General features: G+C 37.4%; 1 protein-coding gene across 3 annotated transcripts in view; it reads right to left on the bottom strand.

Annotated features, from left to right (window-relative positions):
- Positions 1-22,502, bottom strand: part of ak8 (adenylate kinase 8) — a 29,974-nt gene extending 7,472 nt beyond the window's left edge. For 2 of the 3 annotated variants that reach the window (XM_017451321.3, XM_017451323.3), the window contains exons 1-11: positions 22,347-22,502; positions 21,805-21,888; positions 21,637-21,721; positions 21,027-21,076; positions 20,308-20,418; positions 19,579-19,647; positions 11,948-12,029; positions 10,434-10,505; positions 9,150-9,353; positions 5,910-6,041; positions 4,947-5,036 (exon numbers count right to left, since the gene is read on the bottom strand). In XM_017451321.3, coding sequence (XP_017306810.1) covers positions 4,947-5,036; positions 5,910-6,041; positions 9,150-9,353; positions 10,434-10,505; positions 11,948-12,029; positions 19,579-19,647; positions 20,308-20,418; positions 21,027-21,076; positions 21,637-21,721; positions 21,805-21,888 — 979 coding nt within the window. In that variant the 5' untranslated portion in view covers positions 22,347-22,502. Of the gene's footprint in view, positions 1-4,946; positions 5,037-5,909; positions 6,042-9,149; positions 9,354-10,433; positions 10,506-11,947; positions 12,030-19,578; positions 19,648-20,307; positions 20,419-21,026; positions 21,077-21,636; positions 21,722-21,804; positions 21,889-22,332 lie in introns of all 3 variants that reach the window. The other variant, XM_017451322.3, reaches the window with a different exon arrangement.
- Between the last annotated feature and the right edge of the window lie 2 nt (positions 22,503-22,504).

The following is a 22,504-nucleotide window of genomic DNA, read 5'->3' as shown; positions in this document are numbered from 1 at the left end:
ATGACAAAAAATAAAAGTAGAAGTGATCTTATCACCCAGCATATGTATGGGTGCCATTTCTTGTGTGTGTGTGTGTGTGTGTGTGTGTGTGTGTGTGTGTGTGTGTGTGTGTGTGATATGTGTGTGAGGATTTTATTCAAATAAAAATTCAAATGATAAATAAATGAGTAGGAACGCTGTCATTTAAATTCATGTATGTACATTTTGTCTTGTGAAGCTTTTCCATGGTTTTCTCTTTGAGCACAAAAGCAGTCAACAGCTTCCTGACAGGCAACATAAGTGAATTGTTTAAGAGGATGATACCGCTCTAAAGCCGGGAAGAAGACGCTTACTTGACATGCAGAATAAAAAAAACCGAAAAAGCTGGGGACAGCATGTGGAAGAACTGAAAGGAAAGTGAAGACGACGAGCGTTGCAGAGGACAAACAAATAATGGGGGTGAGGGAAAAAATAGCACATTCTTTAAGGCAAGCGAGTGCACACTCAGGGGGGTCTCTGTGGAAGCTGAAAAATTAAAGTTGACGGTTTCAAACTGTCCAATTTCCACATCAAACACGCGCAGCCTCTTGCCTCTCTCTCCCCGGCTCTGCTTCAAACGGCAGGCAGCCTGGAGAGAGCGCCTCTCCTCTTTTCCTTGTTCTCTTTCTCTTCTCATAAGACTATGTTTTTTTTTTTTCATTTCCTTAATAATCCTGCTCCCTAAATCCCCATAGCACTGTTCTGGTTCCACTAGCCACCGTCTCTACATCGCCTAATTATACCCCAGCGAGCCCATTAATCAACTCGTAAATTATTTAGGCAAGCTTCTCCGCTTGAAACCTTCACTGTCACAACGCAAGAGGGAGGGAGGGACAGAGTCGGAGTCTTCAGACACGAGCCGAAAGCTCTCCCCTAGGACAAAAAAAAAAAAAAAAAAGCTCGGTTCAACAAGGCACGGGAGTGCCAACTAACACAACATTTACATTACATTTTTTATGCATTCTTTTCTTGCGAGCATGAATTCATGAATGCATCCACTGTTGCAGTTTAGCAAGTAGTCAACAAGCTGCGTTTGCTGTCTGACAGTCAGAAGTGTAAAAAAAAATATAAATAAATAAATAAAGGCATGAGAGGTTCATAACCACCGTATGGAGCTCTTAAAACCACCATAACTTTTATCTTCTCAGATCATAAGACCTTTGATGCAGGTCAAAAAGTTATGCAGGATGTTATCCATATACAGCAGCATCCATCCTGAATTTTCAAGCTTCTTTAGATCATCCAAATCACTTTCACACACACACACGTCTCAATCCGGCACTTTCTCCTTCCCAACTATTTCAATAACACTTTCTATAGAGCCCATATTCATAGGTACGCATGCTGTTACAGTAAAATAATCAACAACAGTGTAGAGTGATATGATGTTTCTCGATACGTTGATTATATATATATATATATATATATATATATATATATATATATATATATATATATATATATATATTATACACTATTATATTTTCCTATAACAGCAAGTGTTTTATTCCTCTTATACCATGACAATTTGAACAACGATTCCAATTTTGTATTTATTACAAAATCACACATCATACATTTTAACCATTTATAGTTATATTTAATGTTGTGAAACATCTGCGTGACAAGTTGTCACTTCTGTTAAAACAGTTATAAGCAGTCATTCTCTCACATTTCCCTTTTTTTTTTTTTTTACTCTTTCTTAAAGATAATAGGACAAAAATAAAGAATGCAGCTTGACACATTATCAAGAAACTGTTAAGCGAAGAAATCCTCTGAAGACTCACACTGGAGACTCCTTCTGTACTGTAAATGCTAAATAAACGTCTCCTTACAGAAAAGGTGTATCACCATATCAATGATTCTACATTTTTCTGGCAACAAGCTGTTTAATATGTTTATTATCAGCCTTAGATTATACGCCTGTGAATTTTCTGTTACAATAGAAACAATAACAAATTAGAACGAGCACATTAATATAAACCTGTGATTTGCCAGACAGCTTCTGACGAATCAGATTAGAGAATTCAACAACACTGTGATATAAATAATTATAACTCTGCGAATAATTCGTTGCAAGTTTAAACTAGTCCAAAGGAATTCAGGCATTAGAAAAGGGAAACACATTTTTCTTCTTTTTCTCAGTCTTTGCGTGGTAAACAAGGTCACCATCAAGCACATATATTTCTGATGCATGGATATTATCCACTCCATAATCCCCCTATCCCTTTCTCAATCTTTGCAATATAGTATCTCACAATAGAAGAAGTTCTGTACATCATAAACACACTGTCTGTACATACACTGTGCCTTTGTTTGTGTAAATTTTACTATAAAACAAGATCTTGGTGGCCACGGAGTCCACCCAATTTGCCTTCCCTGTCAATAACTGTCCTGTCCGCTGTTCCAACTCCATTTTAAATGTTCATAGAGCAAGCATGGGGCAGTGTGATTCTTGCCCCTATGGGCCTCCATTAGCGCTTGTTGCAGATCCCATGTTTGACCACTAGGTGCAATAATACCTCTATGGTTCTAAATGAAGACATGAACACACTGCGACATCTACAAAGGCGAGCAAATCGATGCAACATCAGCTTATACATGTCAAATAGCAACATTTTAAAAACCCAAAAGAGGTCATTGGTATTTCAACAGAACTAAAAATGTATTATGAAGATGAGAACTTTATGAAGATTAACATTTGTTGAACGGCTGATATACTGTGCGTTGTTGCCCTCTGCCTCTCCTGCCCCTATGGACGAGTCATTAATGACAGTCATAATAATTTATAAATATGGGCGTCATTAAAAGTCTTACCGCTACTTGCTGCACTAATAAACTGTCCGAGTCTCCATCTACTCCTTCAAAACAATCTCAGCTCATTAAATGTGATCCACTCTAGTGTTTCCTAAGCCCTGAGGTATCTCTTGCCTTTGTGTCAATACACACACAGTAGGAGAAGAGCTAACTGCAGGAAGCTCAGTTCAGCTGTCAATGTTCAGTATGTTCTCTGTGGCCACGCTGAGGACAGAGAGTTGGGTAAAATGAAAAGTCGCTAGAGAGGCAGCACCTCTGTGATACGTGTCAGTCTCATTAAACGCACATGCGCTTTTGTAGCTCATCCATTCTCGAGGGACGTTTATTATATTAATCCCATCTTGCTCAAGGCAAGTTTAGACACTTGGCGGCGGTGACTGGCAGGCGCAGCAGATTGGGACGTGGTGCGAGGGGTGGGTCTGTTTGGATAATCTAACTGGGGACAGGACACAGTGGCATATTTACAGCTACCCTTATTGAATTAGTTTTCCTTTGGGGTTTCATAAGGAGATGTGGACAAGAGATATAAGGTGGCGTAAATGACAGCAAAAAGTATATGGACTTAAATGAATGCACAATTCAAGAAATATTGCATAATTTACAGTAACTAGGTGCTATTTAATAAATAAATATGTCATTTCTGGTATACAGAGTGCAATTTGATGGACAATGCAAAGGAGTGGTAGTTTTTTAAAAAATGACAAAAATCTTAAAAATTCCTTTTAGATGCCATTATCTGATGACTATTCCCAATATTTCAATCCCATCCATATCTTGCCATGTGGGCAATTTCATTTCTTTCAAGTAGCCCATAAACCATTGACCCAAATGTGCTTTATATTATTAAAGTATATCTTTTAACACAAGGTTATATGTATTCAGACCAATGGGATTAAATGTGTAATATATAAGAATATATAATAATCTTAAAACTAATAGTTGATGTTTGCAAGTTCGAACTGTGAGTAAATAATAAGTACTAAAATTCCTATTTGAATAAAACACCACCTGTAACCATTTATTTTATGGTTATTGTTGTTACTTCTTTACTACCATGATTCATTCTCCTAAACTCTTTTTTTTTTTTAAGAACTCAACTCCATTCAACCTGTTTTGTAGATCTACTCAGAGAATTTCTTAATTTATTTTGAACTTTGATAAAAATGCCTATGTAATATAATATATAATATTACATAATATATCCATCCATCCATCCATCTTCTATACCGCTTATCCTACAGGTTCGCAGGGAACCTACAGCCTATCCCAGGGAGCATCGGGCACAAGGCGGGGTACACCCTGGACAGGGTTTACAGAATATATATTATGTTAAAGTATTATATAATTATATTTTTTTCCTGTTACTGAATTTAACCTCCACCTGCCACTTTATGATGCCACTATGGGATTTACAGCTGACCAATCAGCAGCTTCACTTAAAACTCACACACATTCAGTGTACCTGAACACTGTAGGGTTCCCCGTCCTCTCCTTCCTTCTTTCTTCCTCCTTACTTTCTCCTCTTTCTGTATTTCTAACTCTCTTTTTCTCGCTCTTAATGCTTTTCTTGCATTCTCTCATTCTAGCGCTCTTGTTCTCTATTATTTTTCTCTCCTTTTTTTCCTGTCTTTCTTTCTTTCTCCTACATTTCTTGTACCTCATCTTCTTTTCTTTTCTGGTCATTTCTCAAGTACTTGTACATATGGAAATTAGGTACCAGAAATAAATAAGTGACACATGCTTACATATTAAATAGTATGCTAGGCTAAATCAGAACGGTTGATTTAAAAAAACACGTTATTTTGCTATCAAGCATAATGAAAGTAAATATTATGATAAATATCATTTTTAGAAAGTGAATGGTAATGTCATACTAACCAGACAGAGGGATATTACAGGTTTATTTTTACCATACCCTTATACATATGCAAACATCATGATGTAATTGGCCACACTGTGCGTGACGTGGGTGGTCTAATTATTTGCCTGAAAGCAGAAAACTCTAACAGTGTCGGCAGACTCCAAATAGGCCCCTTACACTTCAGCTTCAGCTCTCCTTGGTGCGTGACCTGTTTGACAGCATGTGTATGTGAGGAGGTGAAGAAGTTTACCTTGCCGTCCTGACTCCAGAAAGGGTTTAATGAGCTCTCCCATACTGCTCTCATCCGCTGCCACTGCTTTCAAAAGTTCACCACAACAAACTACAGAGGGAGAGAGGGAGACAGAATAAGCAACAGCGAAAAAGAGAACGTGAAAGAGAATGAGAGGAGGAAAAAAAGAGCAAAAAGAATCAGGCAGAGAGCATGGAAGAAAGAACAGCAGAGAAATAGTGTTTTTAAATAATTTTTAAATAAACAGCGACCTTTAAGAAAGTTATATGACAGGAAAAAAGGGACAGGACAGAGCTTGTATTCAAGACAAGGAACTCAACACAAGGATTTAGAAGAAAATATAGGCTAAAATAATAATAATGATAATAATAATAATAATAATAATAATAATAATAATAATAATAATAACAACAACAGCCTGAGAATAGCCTTAAATAAGTATTATACCATGACGCTGCTGAATTCTCAAATCTGATTGGTCGGAAGGTGTGTTGATTAATTTTCTATACCTGCAGCTCTGACAATAGTGCAGACTATAACTCAAATCACGAGTTTATATGAATATGCTCAAGTTATACAGTGGACATTCCACATACCCCAAGACTACTTAAAAAAAATTTTTTTTGTTATTTAAAGACAGCTACAATCATTGGCATTGTGAAGTTTTCTCTAAAGAATGTATAAACATAAGTAACAGGAACTAACTTGTCTCGCAGAGGTTCCACAACATTAAATGTAACTATAAATGGATCAAAAAGCACAATGTGATGTTCTTTAATTAATTTTTTTTTTTAAAGTTGTAATCATTGGCAAATTACTATGGTATAAAAGGAACAAAACATTTCAGATGGGGTAACAGTAACTCCATGATTATTTTCCTATGACAGAATACCCCTTCAAGTTTTATTCCTTACTTAATTATACGTATATAAAGTGAGGTCTGAAAAAAGTGCATTAGCTCACTGTCGACTAGGCTGTATTTTTGGGCAAGCAAGCTGGCCTGGAGACTCTTCCCACATCCTGGTGGTCCAAACAAGAGGATTCTGGGTGTGTGAGGTGCGTCAGAGTGATGCCTGGACAGAACATAGCTCAGTGCTGCAGGACAGAGAAGGCACGAGAAGACAAACAGGTTTATTTGAGTGAAGATGTCTGATTTTAGATCTGTAGCTCTCTTCTGTTCTCTATAGCAGAATCTGTCTTCGTGGCTTTGTCCTGGGAAAACGACTTATATTTCCAGCAAATGATATACAACTGTGCCATGTAACAAATGCAACTAATCAATAATAAACCGTTAATGCTGGTGAACTTAATTGTAGTTAATATGTCAGTGCCAATGCACTAATTACACAAAGGACTCATGTAATTAAACCTAGTGCATGTTAAAAAAAAAAAAAAAGTCTTTATATATTCAAAAATATATATATATAAGCAAAACAAAACTATTTTGTGAGAACTTGTCCTCAGAAAGCCTGCTTTATTCCACAAATTGGACCTCAGTGTCTTGTATTGCACTAAGAATGGAAGAAATCTGCTTTGGTCATTTAATGGAGCTGGATAATACAGCGTTTATGTAGCAGCACTGAGAATGTCCTTTTAAATGCCACATGCTCAGATGATAAACAGCCATCGTGGCTAATCTGAATATAAGGAAGTCGGCTTGATTAATAAATCATTAGAGGCCTCGTCTGTGCTCCACGAGGGCATCGAACATCTGTTTGCAGCTGGGCTTCACCCATGACAATGCCTTTCATCTGTTCCCTCTAATGTGTGATAATTAACAGTGGCCTAATTATAACTAACGAGTCTCTCTCGTCCTACACTTTACGCTAATTGCCAGACAACGGCGCCGATAAATGGTTAATATGCAAAACATGCTAATGTGTTAAAAGGCTACGTCAGGGGCAGGCTAGTAATGTCGCTATCAAACCGCATACTGAATTAGCAATAATCAATATTTAAGGCGACGTCTTTATTGCAGTTTATTGCTCGGTCTCGAAGTCATGAATGTTTTATAGTGAAGAAAGATTGCAAATATTTGTTTTACTTCCACCGTTTAACTCAATCAAGCACGCTGAGTGCGATTAAACCCCAAACCTCACTTTAAAAATCAAGCTGAAATCTTCAAACCATTAGTGGAAGAGTGGAGTTGCTCTCCTGGTGCTCAAAACGGCAGTGTGAATGCAATACTAATGCACTAATGCTGGCTGAAATAGCACAACGAGCTCATATTCAGCTGCACATGGCAGTTAGAGAATATGAATATGAATTAAGACCATAATCTGGCTACACAAAGAGAGAGCAAAATGCCAGAAAAGTGGAATCTCTCGTTAATTTTGGGACGGGATATAAATATATTAAGATCTATTTATTTATTTTAATTAAAAAAAAAAAAACATTACAAGAACCTAATTAGGAACGAACGATTCAGCTTCCAACCCTAAATATGAACACAAATAAAACTTGGAATTTTTTTCCTTCAAACACCCCCCCCCCCCCCCCCCCCCGCAAGATATTTCCTCACTCTATAATCAGATGATATATGCAAAAGAGAGTTAAAATATTCAGCAAACAGCGTGCTCCTTCTCCCCACAACAAAAGGAAGCGCATTATTATTTTGTCAAGTTGAGTGGTGTAATATTGAGACAGGTTGTACTGGGACGGCTTTAATGGCTCTGGTGAAGGCTGCACATCGTTGATCGGGTCCTCGCGGGACACTAGGCGCCTGCAGCACTGCCCGAGGCGAAGTCCCCTAACCAGGCCAATCACTGGCTCTCAGTGGAGTAGCTGCACTGCTGAGCTCTGACCACAGTTCGGGTCAGTACAGTGGGGAAATACTATTCTGTACTTACACTAAGGACTGGAAGTCTTGCAACATGTTTACTAAGGCAGGAGACTTTGTGGAAGACTTTAAACATGCCTAAGGTTCCTAAACAATACAGGACGAACTATCCTGAGCTTATTTCCAACTTTGTATTTTATTATGAATATCTTACAGAATTTTTTTTTTAAATATTACTATATATTACAATATCTGTAAAAAACCTAACATGTCTTGCTGCTATTAATTAAATTTCTTTATATGACAGTGCTGTGGAATTCTCAAATCTGATTGGTCGGAAGGTGTTGATAATTTTCTGTGAAAGCAGTTCTGACAGCAATGCCGGCTGCAATACAAATGAAAGCGTTGCACTTTTTGGTTTATGGGTAACATAAAGCAGTGTTTTACTAACTTCAAGACAGACAAAAAGAGAGGCTGGAGGAGGAATGACTGTTTATAGCAGTTGTAACACCAGTGATAACAGGAACTTGTCTTGCGGATGTTCCTCAACATTAAATGTAACTCTGAAAGGTTGAAAACATGGGATATTTATTTTATTAATTGTTTTAGTATGAGGACTAAAACATTTTGGGGTTTGTTTGGGACATGTTTTTGGAAAACACAGCAAGCTGTGATGCACTGTGTGTTCTGACATCTTTCTATCTTTCTATCTCTTCAGTGAGATCAGACCAGACGGGCTAGCCTTCGCACCCCATGTGCATCAGTGAGCCTTGGACACCCATGACTCTGTCACCGGTTCACCGGTTCCCCTTTCCTGGACCACTTTTAGTAGGTACTAACCACTGGATACCGGGAACACCCCACAAGACCTACTGTTTTGAACACGCTCTGACCCAGTCGTCTAGCCATCACAATTTGGCCCTTATCAAAGTCGCTCAGATCCTTACGCTTGCCCATTTTTCCTACTTCCAAGACATCAACTTTGAGAACTGACTATTCACTTGCTGCTTAATATATCCCACCCCTTGACAGGTGCCATTGTAATGAGATAATCAATGTTATTCACTTCATCTGTCAAGTGGTTTTACTGTTATGGCTGATCGGTGTTTCTGTTTTTTTTATGCGTAATAATGAAAATTTTAATTCTTTATATATTAACATTTCTTTAAACTTATATTCCTCACTCCTGCAAATACAAACTGTTCCTATTAGTATCACTGTAGTTACTAAATCATTTGTAGTACATTCTGAAAAGCATGATTTAATATGAATAACTGAATAATAAGCCAGGAGTTTATTTAAGCTTAATGTACAAAACGTTGCTATAAAAATAAATTCTCCATCCAGTTCTCTCTTAAAGCAATGAATTAAAGCTTAACATGTATAGAGGAAAGAGTGAGAAGAGAAGCTGAAGGCGTTCTCACCTTGAGCAAACACATCTACATGGGGCTGGTCAGCATCGATGATCTTCAGGCAGTTACGGTAAGTGCTCTGTAAACCTTGGACCTCCCGGTAGTACGCCTGCAGCTGACAGGCTATTTCCTCCTCCGCCATGATGCAATCCGGCCTCTCGAGACGCTGAGCCACCTCAGCACTCTCAGGCCACATGAAGGTAAGGTGGTACACATCTGCAGACATAAAGCAGCACCTGAAAAACGCACCTGAACAAAGCACTGTAAACCTTTCCTGTAAATTACTGTGAAGGAAGTTGCTGGATATCCATGAGAGCAGAGTATTTCTGTGAATGTTTTTTTTTTGTACGCATTACGATACATCACAATATAGCACAAAGCATCCCATCCTTTTCACATATTACATCAAGATTGTTACTGCTCAATACAAATTGTATTATAAATTTAATAAAAGTGCAAAATTTCATTAAATGACAATTGACACCAATTAAGGAAAGCATAAGCCAGTAATTTCCATACAGATTTTTAATATATTCATTTGTAACTTTGCCGAAACAGTATCTCAGTGTGAAAATCTAACAACGGATTACTTGTTAAGCTAACACAAAAGTAGATGAGGGACTTCTGAAGCAGCAAAACAAGTGGGAATACCAAGGGTATATGTTAATATTGATCCTTAGAAGTGGTTATACACAAACAGACCTGCGGGAAAAGTTAGCATACTGCATGTATGTGTATATGGCCCTGACTACACCACCGGTTTCACTGTAGCTCATATCATGATTATGCAGAACTACAGTAACACCAATGATGCAATCAAACCCATAATTAGTCTTCTGTTTTTGTGTATAGCTCATACTAAATTGTAAATCAGACACATCTAAGATAACACAAAGGCAACCTGAGTAACCAAATACTTTTTCACTGTATTTACAGTACTGTTAATGCTGTAAAATTTCTTCATTATTCTGCATTTTTGTCATTATAAAATAAATTAAAATATAAAAACTGAACCAACTGATTAAACCAATAAGCGTACCTTAAAACAGTGTCAAAGTTGTATTCTGAAAAGCTGAAAATTTGCAATTATGCTGTGGAACAAATCTTTTTGTTCATTACAGTGCGCCTTTGCTATACCCAGAGGACTTGCCAGCATAGTTGAGATTCAGAGAAAAGCTTCTGTTTGGTTCAGGTCTACGGTTCATGAAATGCATTCTAACAAGGTTACGTCTCAGCTGTCTGTCTCTCTGCTCGGCTCTCTGAACTGAAAAATTGCAGTAATGATCCAGACATTACCTCCTGTGACAGGGTCTATCCTCTTGCCCAGACTCCTTTCAGTCAGGACTTCATCGCGTCCCTGCAGCATCACTGAGATGTGAAATAAATATGTTTAACAAGGACAGTCTTATTCTCTGGCATGGATAATTTAAAAAGTCCATTATTGGACAAATTTATAATAGACATTGCTACAGTGGAGTGAAAAAGTTTGTAAACCATTAGGACCATTTTGTTGTGTTTGGTAGGTTCACAGATGTTACTTCATTATCACAAGTTGCATTACTACTTTATGAATATTACATCAATATTCTCAAAAAAAAAAAAAAAAAAAAAAAACATGCATACCCACCCTTTGCTTTTATGTATTCTCCAGCCAGATTTCACAATCCTCCCATTTGTAATACACTACAGGTCAAAAGTTTGTGGACACTCAACTGAAATGTTTCATGAGGTTAAAAACCTTTTGATATGAAGTTGTATGATTAAATGTTTGTAATCGGTGTTGTAGACAAAAAAATATTATCATGCCAACATATTCATTTCATTCATTAGAAAACTAACATTTTAATTACAAAAAAATCTTTATTTAAACGGTCGACTCGGAGTGAAATATTCCGAAAAGCGGCCGATAAGAGTCCGGCGTATCTGTGAACTCCTTTAATCCTGTTTATAATGCATCTCAGGGAAATTCCTCAAGAAACTGGGTGAGAAAATGCCAAGAATACATTTCTGGAAATTCTAGACAAAAAGCCTGTCTACTTTGAAGATGCTGAAATACTAAATTATTTTCATTTATTTTGAACACTCATTGCAGAATGCGCCTACATTTCATTTCTAACTTCACTGTAAAACCGGATACGTTCATTTAACTCAAAAATTGAGGAAACTAATCAATTTCTTTAAGCCTAATACACTTAAATATAACAAAAATGTATTTTAAATTACAAAGTTTGAGTGAAATTTTTGTTATATTTAAGTGTATTAGGCTTAAAGAAATTGATTTATCAACTTAAAAATTTTGAGGTAATTAGTTTCCTCAAATGTTTTGAGTTAAATGAACTATCCGGTTTTACAGTGTTCTTGAGATGTCTAATTCTTTTGTAGATAAACTGTAATAAATCAGAGGTCCATCTTCACCCTAGAAACAATCGTGCAAACTTTTGCAGTCACAGATATCATCATTCGTTATTTGTGCATGCATGTTTTCACTTTTTTTTTTCTCACATCTGAGTCCATTTGCAGTTTTAAGAGATCAAGAGTTCAGTACTTTGATCAAGTGTAAAAGACGTTTTCAAACCCTGCGTTTTAAACGCTAATGTTGACGATGTCATCGTATTACAGGCTAAAAAATTTGTGCATGCAATAGAAGTGATAAATAAAATTGTGCAATCAAGCCTTGGATTGGCAGGAAATTGTCTGTGTGAAAGCAGACCTCCAAGCCTAGAATGGATCCCGGATGCAGACTCGAGCATTTGGGTCAAGTGTGAATGTGTTATGTTCGTGTGTATGTTTGAGAGAAGTGTAGCACTGACCAACATGCTCGGGGGTGATGCCAGATGCCTGCAGACATAGTGCCTCTTCTCTGCTTTTGGGGATGGCCTCTAGCATCCAACCCTATACATACAACACACAGCACAAAAAAACCCCCACAAAGACAAAAAAAAAACACGTCATTGCAATGTTAGCAAAGAAATCAATAGAAATCAATAGAAGAGACTGAAGATGTATGACTTTGCTGTACTTTTCAGGTAACTGGATTTATAACACAATTAATATCTTACCAATGTATAATTCATATAAACCATATCCTTGAATGAGTGTGAGATTTTTTAAAAAATGACTGCATAAAATAATAATATAAATACACACTAAATTGGCCCGTATGGGGTTTCAGGCAAAAGCAGGGTTAAATCCATGAAACCTTGAAAATGTGCCTAATTCTCCAGATTCTCTTCTCCCATCTTACAAAGGCATAAAAAGAACATAAGAAGAGGGAAATCACATGCATATCATTCATTAACTACAAATCCATAAAAAAAACCCTCTCTCTAATAGTCTCCTAAATCCCAAAGCTTGCTGCTCAATGGTGCGGCAAAATAAAGAAGCCTCAAAGAAAAGCGTCTCCCTCAAGTGCTTGTTAGGGGCCAACTTATTACCGTGGCAAATAATCTTCAAATAAATAAGTATATTCAACAAACATTTATAGATCTAAGTGTTATCAGATGAGTTGTGGGTTTTTGCTGCCGAGAATCCTGCGCTTGTTTGGAATCGGTCTTTGTTTCTGGCAGCTTTGATCTTTAACACAGAGCTCATCCCTTGTTTCAGGTAATCTCAGAGCGCAAGTTTCCTTCCACTTACTTTCCCATTAAATGTATGATTGCACCTGTGTGTAGCAGTAAGGTCCATAGGCTGGGCCTGGTAACTTTACACTCAGAATGGAGATAGACTTGGAAGTGTTAATTAAATAGATCTGAACGAAAGGGAAAAAATGACAGAATGACAGAAAAAAAAACCTGGACAAAACATCAGCCTGGACAGTGGGTGATAATTAGATCATAAATGTAAGAGAAAATTAATTCTGAAAATTTCCTAGGCTAAATGTACTAGCCCTATTCGATTTGTTTTACATAGGGAGGTGGGATAATATTTTTTACGGTGTATCTCTGGGGTGTATACAGGGTCCATCCCTATGAGTAATCACAGTGTTAGATACTTCACATTTCCTATTTCATACACTTTTCACAGAGATCATGATTCATTTATAATGCTGACTTCTCTACACATACTAAGGTAAAGTTTGGTGTTCCGTAGGGTTCTGTTTTAGGCCCAGTGATTTTTTTCTTTATATATGCTACCTCTGGGTAAAATTATTCATAAACATGGTGTTAGCTTCCAGTATTATGTTGATGACACACAGTTGTATGATTAAGCAAAGCCAGATGACAGACACCGGCTTAATAAAGTTGAGGAATGTGTAAAGTACTTCATCTGGTGTTCCCTTTGCTATTGAGGTGTGTGGTGTCTTCATGCTAAGACCAAGAGTTCTGTTAGGCCTTCAGAAAAAAAACATTGTAGATGCCAATGATTCTGGCAAGGGATTTAAAAAGAACTGCAAATTATTTGAAATACATCATTCCACTGTAAGGAAAATAATCTACAAATGGTGCAGATTTCAAACGACTGCCAATAAGTCCAAGACTGGCCGTCCCAGCAAATTCAGCCCAAGAGCAGTCCATCTGATGCAAAATGAAGTCTCCAAGAACCACAAAATTTCATCACAGGATGTGCTAGTAAGTCTTGCAACTGTTGGTGTCAAAGTGCACCAACAGAAAGAGATTGCACAAATTTTACCTGCATGGGAGGTGTGCCAGGAAAATGCCTTTGCAAGTCTACAGTACAGTTTGCTAATGAGCATATAGGCAAAGACCTGGCCTTTTGCAATAACGTGCTCTGGACAGATGAATCAGAGATAGAGTTGTTTGGCCACAGTAACAGCAGACATGTTTGGTGCAGCCCAAAGACAGCATTTCAGGAGAAGCACCTCATACCAACTGTGAAGCACGGTGGTGGAAATGTTATGGTTTGGAGTTGCTTCGCTGCCTCAGGGACTGGACAGCTTGCATTCATTGATTCAACTATGTATTCTGCATCATATCAAAGAGTGCTTGAAGATAATGAGAGGCCATCTGTTCGAAAGTTGAACTTGAACTGAAAGGGGACCTTTCAACAGGATAATGATCCTAAGCACACGAGCAAATCCACCAAGCAATGGCTCAAAAAGAAGAAATGGAGGGTTATGGAACGGCCTAGTCAAAGCCCGGATTTTAATCCCATTGAAATGTTGTGGGGGGATTTGATACGCGCAGTCCATGCAAGAAAACCCTCAAACGTCTTGCAACTGAAAGAATACTGCATGGAAGAGTGGTCAGAAATTCAAGACGTTTCTGCTAAAGGAGGCAATACTAGCTTCTGAGGCCAAGGCTGTATTTACAATTTTCCACAGAAGAATATCACTATCTTTCAATATTTCTGTTGAATAAATGATTGAAAAAGATCATTTTCCTTGTGGTTTTGTTCAAGTATACAGTATCAACTTCATTAATAGGCACTGTTTCAAAGATGATCAAATGATTGCTTGTCCAAAAATGTAAAAAAAAAAAAAAAAAAAAGCCAACAATTTCCATGGGGTGTACTTATATAAAGCATGATCTCCACTTGATCCATCTGAAAACGCATGCAGTGAAGTAAGTTTTGCTAAATATGCTACTTTTTACTGGTTCACGGGCTACATTTAACTAAGGTAGCCTATTTTCTTTGCTAATGGCAGATTAGACTAGCATCAATTCCAGATGCTAACGTAAAACGGCTAGGAAGTAAATCAAATGTGAAAATTTTAGCTAATATCTTTTCACACAATAACATGACTAACATCATTTTATCCCTAAGAAATGTAAACCTTTTACTTTTTTAATGCCTTAGTACATTTAAAAGTACTTATTTTTTACTTTCATTCAAGTACATTTTTGGTTGGATACTTCCACTTTTAATTCAATACATTATCCATTGTATAATTTCACTTAAGTATAATTTTTCCCATCCGTGCGTAGGTTAAAACGTTGTACACTGACTACACCAGAAACAGGAATGCAAGCTACATGCGTAGAACCATTCTCCAGGTCTGAAGACAGGTGAGTCAAAAAGAGTGAAGTGGCTCTTCAAGCATCTAGTTCTGAAGGGTCGAGGGCAGGAGGAGAATTCCAGGCCAGGTCCCAGGCCTGATTGAAATTGTAATGAGACTGCCTCTGAACAACCCTCGCCACCCCCCACCCCTCACCCCCCATCCCGACACACACACACACATTCTCCTCCTGTCCCCAGAGTCCTGCAGTGGCTTGCAGGATTCCTTTTCATCCGCACATCAAAAAGACGACATAGTGCCGGGGTGCTGCGCTCTGACCGAGACCCTAACGCTGGAACATCTGCAGTGATGTTCCCTATCACAGGAGAGACATGAGAGGAGCAGATGTCACCAGCTCAACAGCAGGCAGGGCAGGACACCGAGAGCCAACACTCTGACACAACTCTCACCTGACCTCGCTACTGAGCTCCCTACACAAAGGTCCTGTACAGCTTCCTTTCAAAGCTATTATTTGTGCTTAAAACACACACACACACACACACACACACACACACACACACACAAAACTTTCCAAACCAACTTCAATTGCTAACTTTCCTGCATATCTCCGCCGTCTCTCTATATATAGAATTAAAGGCATTATGCAAATTCTGACAGTGGAACTTTATTTGCAGGTCTCATTAGGGATCTGGAGGACTGCCACACTTGCTACAAGATCTTTCATTCTTTCTTTGCCTTCTTTTTTCCAATTTACTTTTCGTGTTCTTTGTCTGCGACTGTGAGGGCGTTCATTAACTTGCGACTTCACACTAATTCTCTATTCATTACCTGCGCTTCCTAACTTTCCCTACTCTCTTGATTTCCCCCTAGATTACTAGTCGGGTTTGCAAGCGGCAGCCTCGTGAGAGAGAGAGAGCATGAGATGGTGTACGTACAGTAATGCAGTGTAAGAAGCACTGACAGGCGGAGATAAACTATATGACCTAGATTAGATATTATTAAATTCAGAGTTGCATAGTTGGGGGGATAAACTCAAGTACAAACACATACGTAGCAAAAAACCCCCAAAAAACAGCAATTAAGCTTAGCCGTGTTGCGTCTGTGTTAGTGGCTTTGTCAAGCTTTTCTTTTGTGACTTAAAGGAAAACTCCACCGGAATGACTTGCATATTAATCTTTATAAGTAGGATGTGATCTTCAACGGCATCCAAGATTTATTCCGTGAAGAAATTCTGATTCTTTTTTTTCCCCACTTTTGGTTATTGGTTTCCTTCATTACCCACAATTCCATTCGACTATCTGCTGCTGGTGGTGCCAGGTGGATTCAGCCCTCGCTTCATCTCTACCAAAAGAGAGCGATGCAGCGGCGCTTTAGTCTTTCAGTCAGTCCAGCTGTCTCACCCCCCAGTCCCTCTAGCTTAAACTTTCATGCTAATACCACCTTCAACAACATCATACTTGTCATGTTGTACATATCTACTTAGCCGAGCCGAGTCTCTGCTGTAACTCAGCACATATAGCTGAACTGCATTCTAGGACATTGAGTCCAAGTAAGTACGTTTTTTCCAATGTCAACGATCTCTCATTAATATGACGTTGGACGTTACTGAGATGATTAAGCGACAAAAGAAGCGTTTGCTCATTTGTTTTTAGGAGCTGTAACCGATATCTCGTAACCGATATCTCGTAACACCATTGTAACTGCACTAACAATAACAATGTCCCCCTGTGACATCATCATGGCACACAGCTGCAAACTTCTCACACGAATAATGAAAAAACAGCACCGACCTAGAAATTAGCACCAGAGTCATTAATCACGTCAGAAATGTTTCAAGATAAATATAAATATGGTTGATGATTTCCTTCAAAGACTAAATGATGATGGCAGCTCATTCGATGGCACTGACTGTTTGAGACCCTTCGCCAGGTGTGTTCATGTACAGAGGAAAAATCGTCTCCGTTTCTCCCTCATTTCACTGCACTTATGCAGATCAGCATGGGGCAATATAATTAAATAAGCTGATAAATAGCACCAGACAGTTTGCCTGCAGGGATAAACACCCATTACACCAAGATTAAAAGCAGATACTAATCATAAACTACCGAGATTAAAAGCAGAAAGTTAATAGATGCCAAGTGGAAAAAGTTTAGGAATGAAATTCAGGGCTAAGTGAAACCATTTGCACGGTTTGAAAAGAAATATTAGAAAATGCCATTTGCAGTTTTGAATGATTTAGAGATTTCTCCACATACTTGCAGACAGGAAGGTGACACATCAGAGAAAGGAAGGATGAACAGGAGAGCATGCTGGGTGATCTGACGGCCACTCGGATTTATGTGGGTTGAAAAGCAGGAATGAAAATTGATTGGAAGACTCTTTAGTAGCTCAATAGAAGTGCAGGTGATTAAGACAGATTCAGAAGCCTATCGTGATGACAACGACACACACTCATCAATATACAAGAGATAGAAATGAGTCGTTAGAATTAATCAGAAATAAGATTGTGACCAGATTCTAAGCCAGGTTTTGACCCGAAATAAGGTCAAATCAGATACAAATATTTCAGGTTTATATCATTTTTAGATTATATAAAAAAATAAAGATTCTTATATTTATGACATCTTCACCGCTGATGCACTCCAGGGAATACAAATACACACATAGCAATGGTTTAAAAAATGGTTTAAACTGAATCCTCTTTCCCTAAAGCACTGTAAAGTTAACATACAGAACTTCATTGTGTTCATTGTGATGCTCACTCATGTTTTTAGAAAACTTAGCCCTGTATAAGTAAGATACAGTAAGTGTGCTATGTTTAACACATGGTTGTGTGTTTGAAACCATTATTTTTTGTATTTTTTTTTTAAACATATAACGTATTCAGCAAAAAAAAGGAAAATCTTTGATTTTAAAGATCATTTTGTAAAATCCAAATAAGCTTTACAGATCTTTATTGGAAAGGGTTTAAACGATGTTTTTCATGCTTGTTCAATGAACCATAAACAATTATTGCACATGCACCTGTAGAACAGTCCTTAAGACACTGATTGTTTACAGGTGCTAGGCAATTAAGGTCACAGTTACAATAACTTAGGACACTAAAGAGACCTTTCTACTGACTCTGAAAAACACCAGAAGAAAGATGTCTAGGGTTCCTGCTCACCTGCGTGAACATGTCATAGGCCTGCTGCAGAGAGGCATGAGGACTGCAGATGTGTCCAGAGCAATAAACTGCAACGTCTGTAATGTAAGACGCCTAAGACAGTGCTACAGGGAGACAGGAAGGACAGCTGATCGTCCTCGCAGTGGAAAATTACATGTAACCGTGTGTCCCCCCAAGACGTGATCAAGAACTTGCAAATTCCTGTGTGGAAGAGTGGAGGAACATCTCACAGCAAATGACAAATCTGGTTCAATCCATGCGGATGAGATGCTCTGTAGTACTTAAAGCAGCTGAGGCCACCAGATACTGACTGTTACTTTTAATATTGACCCCCCCTTTGTTCAGGGACTCATTATTCCATTTCTGTTTGTCAAATGTCTGTGAAACCTGTTCAGTTTATGTCTCAGTTGTGAAATCTTTTTATGTTAATACAAATATTTACACATGTTAAGAAATGTGCTGGAAATAAAAGCAATTAAAAGTGAGAGGACGTTTAATTTTTTTTGCTGAGTCTATATACCAGGGCAGTGGTGGCTCAACGGTACAGGCTCTGGGTTACTGATCAGAAAGTCGGGGGTTTAAGCCCCAGCACCACCAAGCTGCTACTGTTGGGCCCTTAAACCTCTCTGCTCCACGGGTGCCATATTATGGCTGACCCTGTGCTCTGACCCCAGCTTCCTAACAAGCTAGGACATGTGAAGAAAAGAATTTCACTGTTCTGTAATGTATATGTGACAAGTAAAGACTTCTTCTAATATATATATCTTTATTTGTCACACACACACACACACATATTCTGTATTTAATAGATTGGTTTCTCATAGTAATTATTTTTAAATTGTTACATATCTGCTGAAGCACAAAATGATCCACTCAAGGATTTTCAACAATATGAAACCAGCTTTGTTGTAGATTCATGTTTAAAATGACTCCAACACGATGCTGGCATTATGCAGCTTCATAGGTTTCAATCATTTCAATAAAAAAAGATCAAAAACTTTTAGATGTGTGTTCAAAGTCACAAATGAAGTACCCCAAAATGAAAGCTTTGGAATTTTGAGATAGAGGAGTTGATTATATAAATATATCATTCAAATATATTATTATACTTAAGTCACCTACTAATGTTTTGTTCTTTCCAAAATATCTAAAATACTGATTCTCTAAAATAAACTCTGTTTACATACTCTAAAAGTAAATTATCAGCTTATCACTTATATATCTATCTTAAATCATGTACATCTTTATTGAATAAAACAACCAACTACTAGTATTAATATAATGAAACTGATTCCTAATGTGTCAGTAATGGAGTCAATTTACAGATGACATTGTGGAGGAAAAGCCTCAATTCTTACCCGTCTCACACAGTCAGCTTTTGACAGCCGTTCCTCAATCAACTTGATCCAGAGGTCTTGTGGGATCCCCTAGCAGAAGGACAAGAACATAGCTGAAATACAACTACTTTCAAAATCTTCACTCTTACCCCATGTTCAAAAGGTGTTATATAATGTAGGGGAAGAAAGGAAAAAAAAACATTCATCCAAGTTTAACTCAGACAGCTGCCACATTATTATTATTATTATTATTATTATTATTATTATTATTATTATTATTATTATTATCCTCCATCTATCCATTTTCCATTCCGCTTATCCTACACAGGGTCACGGGGAGCTTGGAGAGTATCCCAGGGGGTTTGGGGCACAAAGCACAAGGAGGTGGTGTTCACCTGAGCGTAGCTCACTTGGATAGTTAATATAATTGTTCAGAAATGTATTCCTCAGGTATAGAACAATTAGTTGCGTCAATCGTAGACATAGTTTGGAGAGTATTTTTAAAAAATTTTTTACCAGATGACATATTTACTACTTGAGTATAATTTTCTTAATTGCTTTTACTCAACTCAGTGTGTTTTGTACTCTTTCCACCACTGCACCTCACCCTGATGTTAATCACTACATTGCTATGTGTGTATTTAATCATTACCGTTTATTTGGGCTATTAAAGGCTTTATTGGATGACTCCTCACACATGCATATACAGTACAGTCATTGCAAAACTGAAGTGAGTGATAAAAGTCCCACCTGACCCTCCTCTGTGTACTGCCTTGTGGCTCTGGTCAGCTCAGTGTCATCCTTAAGGATGCTGCTAGAAGTTATATGAACAGCACCGATGCGCTCACACAACTTTTTAGCCTGTGACAAAAAAAAAGAGATCCATTTGAAATAGAATATGAGATAAACACACACACACACACACACACACACACACACACACACACACACACACACACACACACACACAAATTGTGAAGACAGAGTATTATTGAGAATCCCAGATGGAGGTCATTTTGTGGCAAAAACTTTATCCTGCGACATATTTGCAATTTTGCTAAAAGTGTAGTGTTACATATCTTTTATATCTTACAGTTTGATTTATAATAGATTTGAAGTATGAAATACATCAAAAAGTGAATCATTACAATGCTGCATAAGGTCATGTAAAAATATGTACATATAATACTACTACTACTACTACTACTAATAATAATAATAATAATAATAATAATAGTAATAATAATAATAATAACTACTACTACTACTACTACTACTACTACTATTATTATTATTATTAATAATAATAATAATAACTACTAGTACTACTACTACTACTACTACTACTAATAATAATAATAATAATAATAATAATAATAATAACAACTACCACCATCACCACTACTACTACTACTACTACTAATAATAATAATAATAATAATAATAATAATAATAATAATAATACTTACTACTGTTGTTTTCCCAGAGGCTGGTGGGCCCAGTATCACAACTCTTGGCACTAAAACAATTTTTATAAATGTAAATTTGTCATCAGAACCAAACACACCAGCTAAATTGTGTGATTTATGGTCCGCTGACTTATTTGATTAAACACCGCACATTTTCATTCGCTTATATAGTAATAGCCTGCCACCTGCTGGTAGATTCAAGACGTTCATGTATTTAGACCAGTCAGTACATTCAAGGTGCAATACAAATAAATAGTTTAAGCTATTGTCACAGAACCTATCTGGATAAAACTGGAAACTTGCCTTTTGTTGGCGTTTGGATTGGCCTCTTGTCAGTATTTTTATAGACACAGCCCCAAACATCCTCATGAATCATTATAAGGAGAAGTTGCATATTTATAGAGTTGTATCTCGGCTTTCCAGCAGTTGAATGTCTGATTACACTTGAAACTGATGTCATGACATTCCTTGCTAAGACTAACTCCATTTGAGCCACCATAAGCCACACATCTTACCTAATGCAACTTTAAATGTTGCTATAAATAAACCTGGAGTTTATTCAAACCTAGATTGTTGTAGAAACTCCTACACACAGTTGTAGAGGTCTCACCTTCTACACTTTCCCTCTTCAGCAGCCTGATCAGGTACTGAATGGGATCTTCTGGCTTGTCTATCACCAGGTTTCTCACTAGGGTCTGTGTAACAGAAGGATTTGGTTATTGGTTTATTTTGGTGACTGGTTTATTGATAGTATAGAGAGAGTCGGGATGTTACTTACCTGAATAAGGTCGAATATTTCATGCTTCTCTGCATAAACAGACATTTCAGGGGGAATCCTTAAAGGTTTGACGGTTGCATCCATCTTTAGCAATAAGAATGTAATGTCATTAAGAAGAGAAGAGAGGAGTGAGAATGGAAAAGAAGAAAATATGTAAGAACTTGTTTGGGTTTTTTTTTTCTTTTCAATTATCCAGTACATTTGAACGTGTCAATAACAATAACAGGCTCAGAATATTTAATAATAGTCAGAATATTTATAGTACATATGTATTTTCATTTACTTCAGAGATATGCAGAAATTTCTTTGCAAAAACGAGGTAAATTAAAAACAATTCTAGTGAGAAATAGAATTATTTTAAGCACTGTAGACGTGCTCTCTCCATAGACTCTATAGACATAGATATGGCCCTTTCCAATATGGCGGACGAGTCGACGTATGTACAAGCTAGCAAGAGCGGCTAATTCGGTATCCCAGTATCTCTCTCTCTTTTTAACTGTATGAGAGGTATAGGTCGAATATACTTACTTTCAGTCACTAACCTTTTTTATTACCACCGCTAAAGACAACGTTGTTGTTCTTCTTTTACGTGTCCAATAATATTAATAGTAATTAAACCAGCGGTAAAAACTTGCACTCTTGAAGCTGTGCGTCTTTCTACACTTGTTGCCAATGGTTACAGGCTCGGCCTATCGTCTTC

This window comes from Ictalurus punctatus, chromosome 22, assembly GCF_001660625.3.
Source record: "Ictalurus punctatus breed USDA103 chromosome 22, Coco_2.0, whole genome shotgun sequence".
Lineage (NCBI taxonomy): Eukaryota > Metazoa > Chordata > Actinopteri > Siluriformes > Ictaluridae > Ictalurus > Ictalurus punctatus.
The sequence above is the reverse complement of the archived record's forward strand: the minus strand, read 5'-3'. Positions and strand labels throughout refer to the sequence as shown.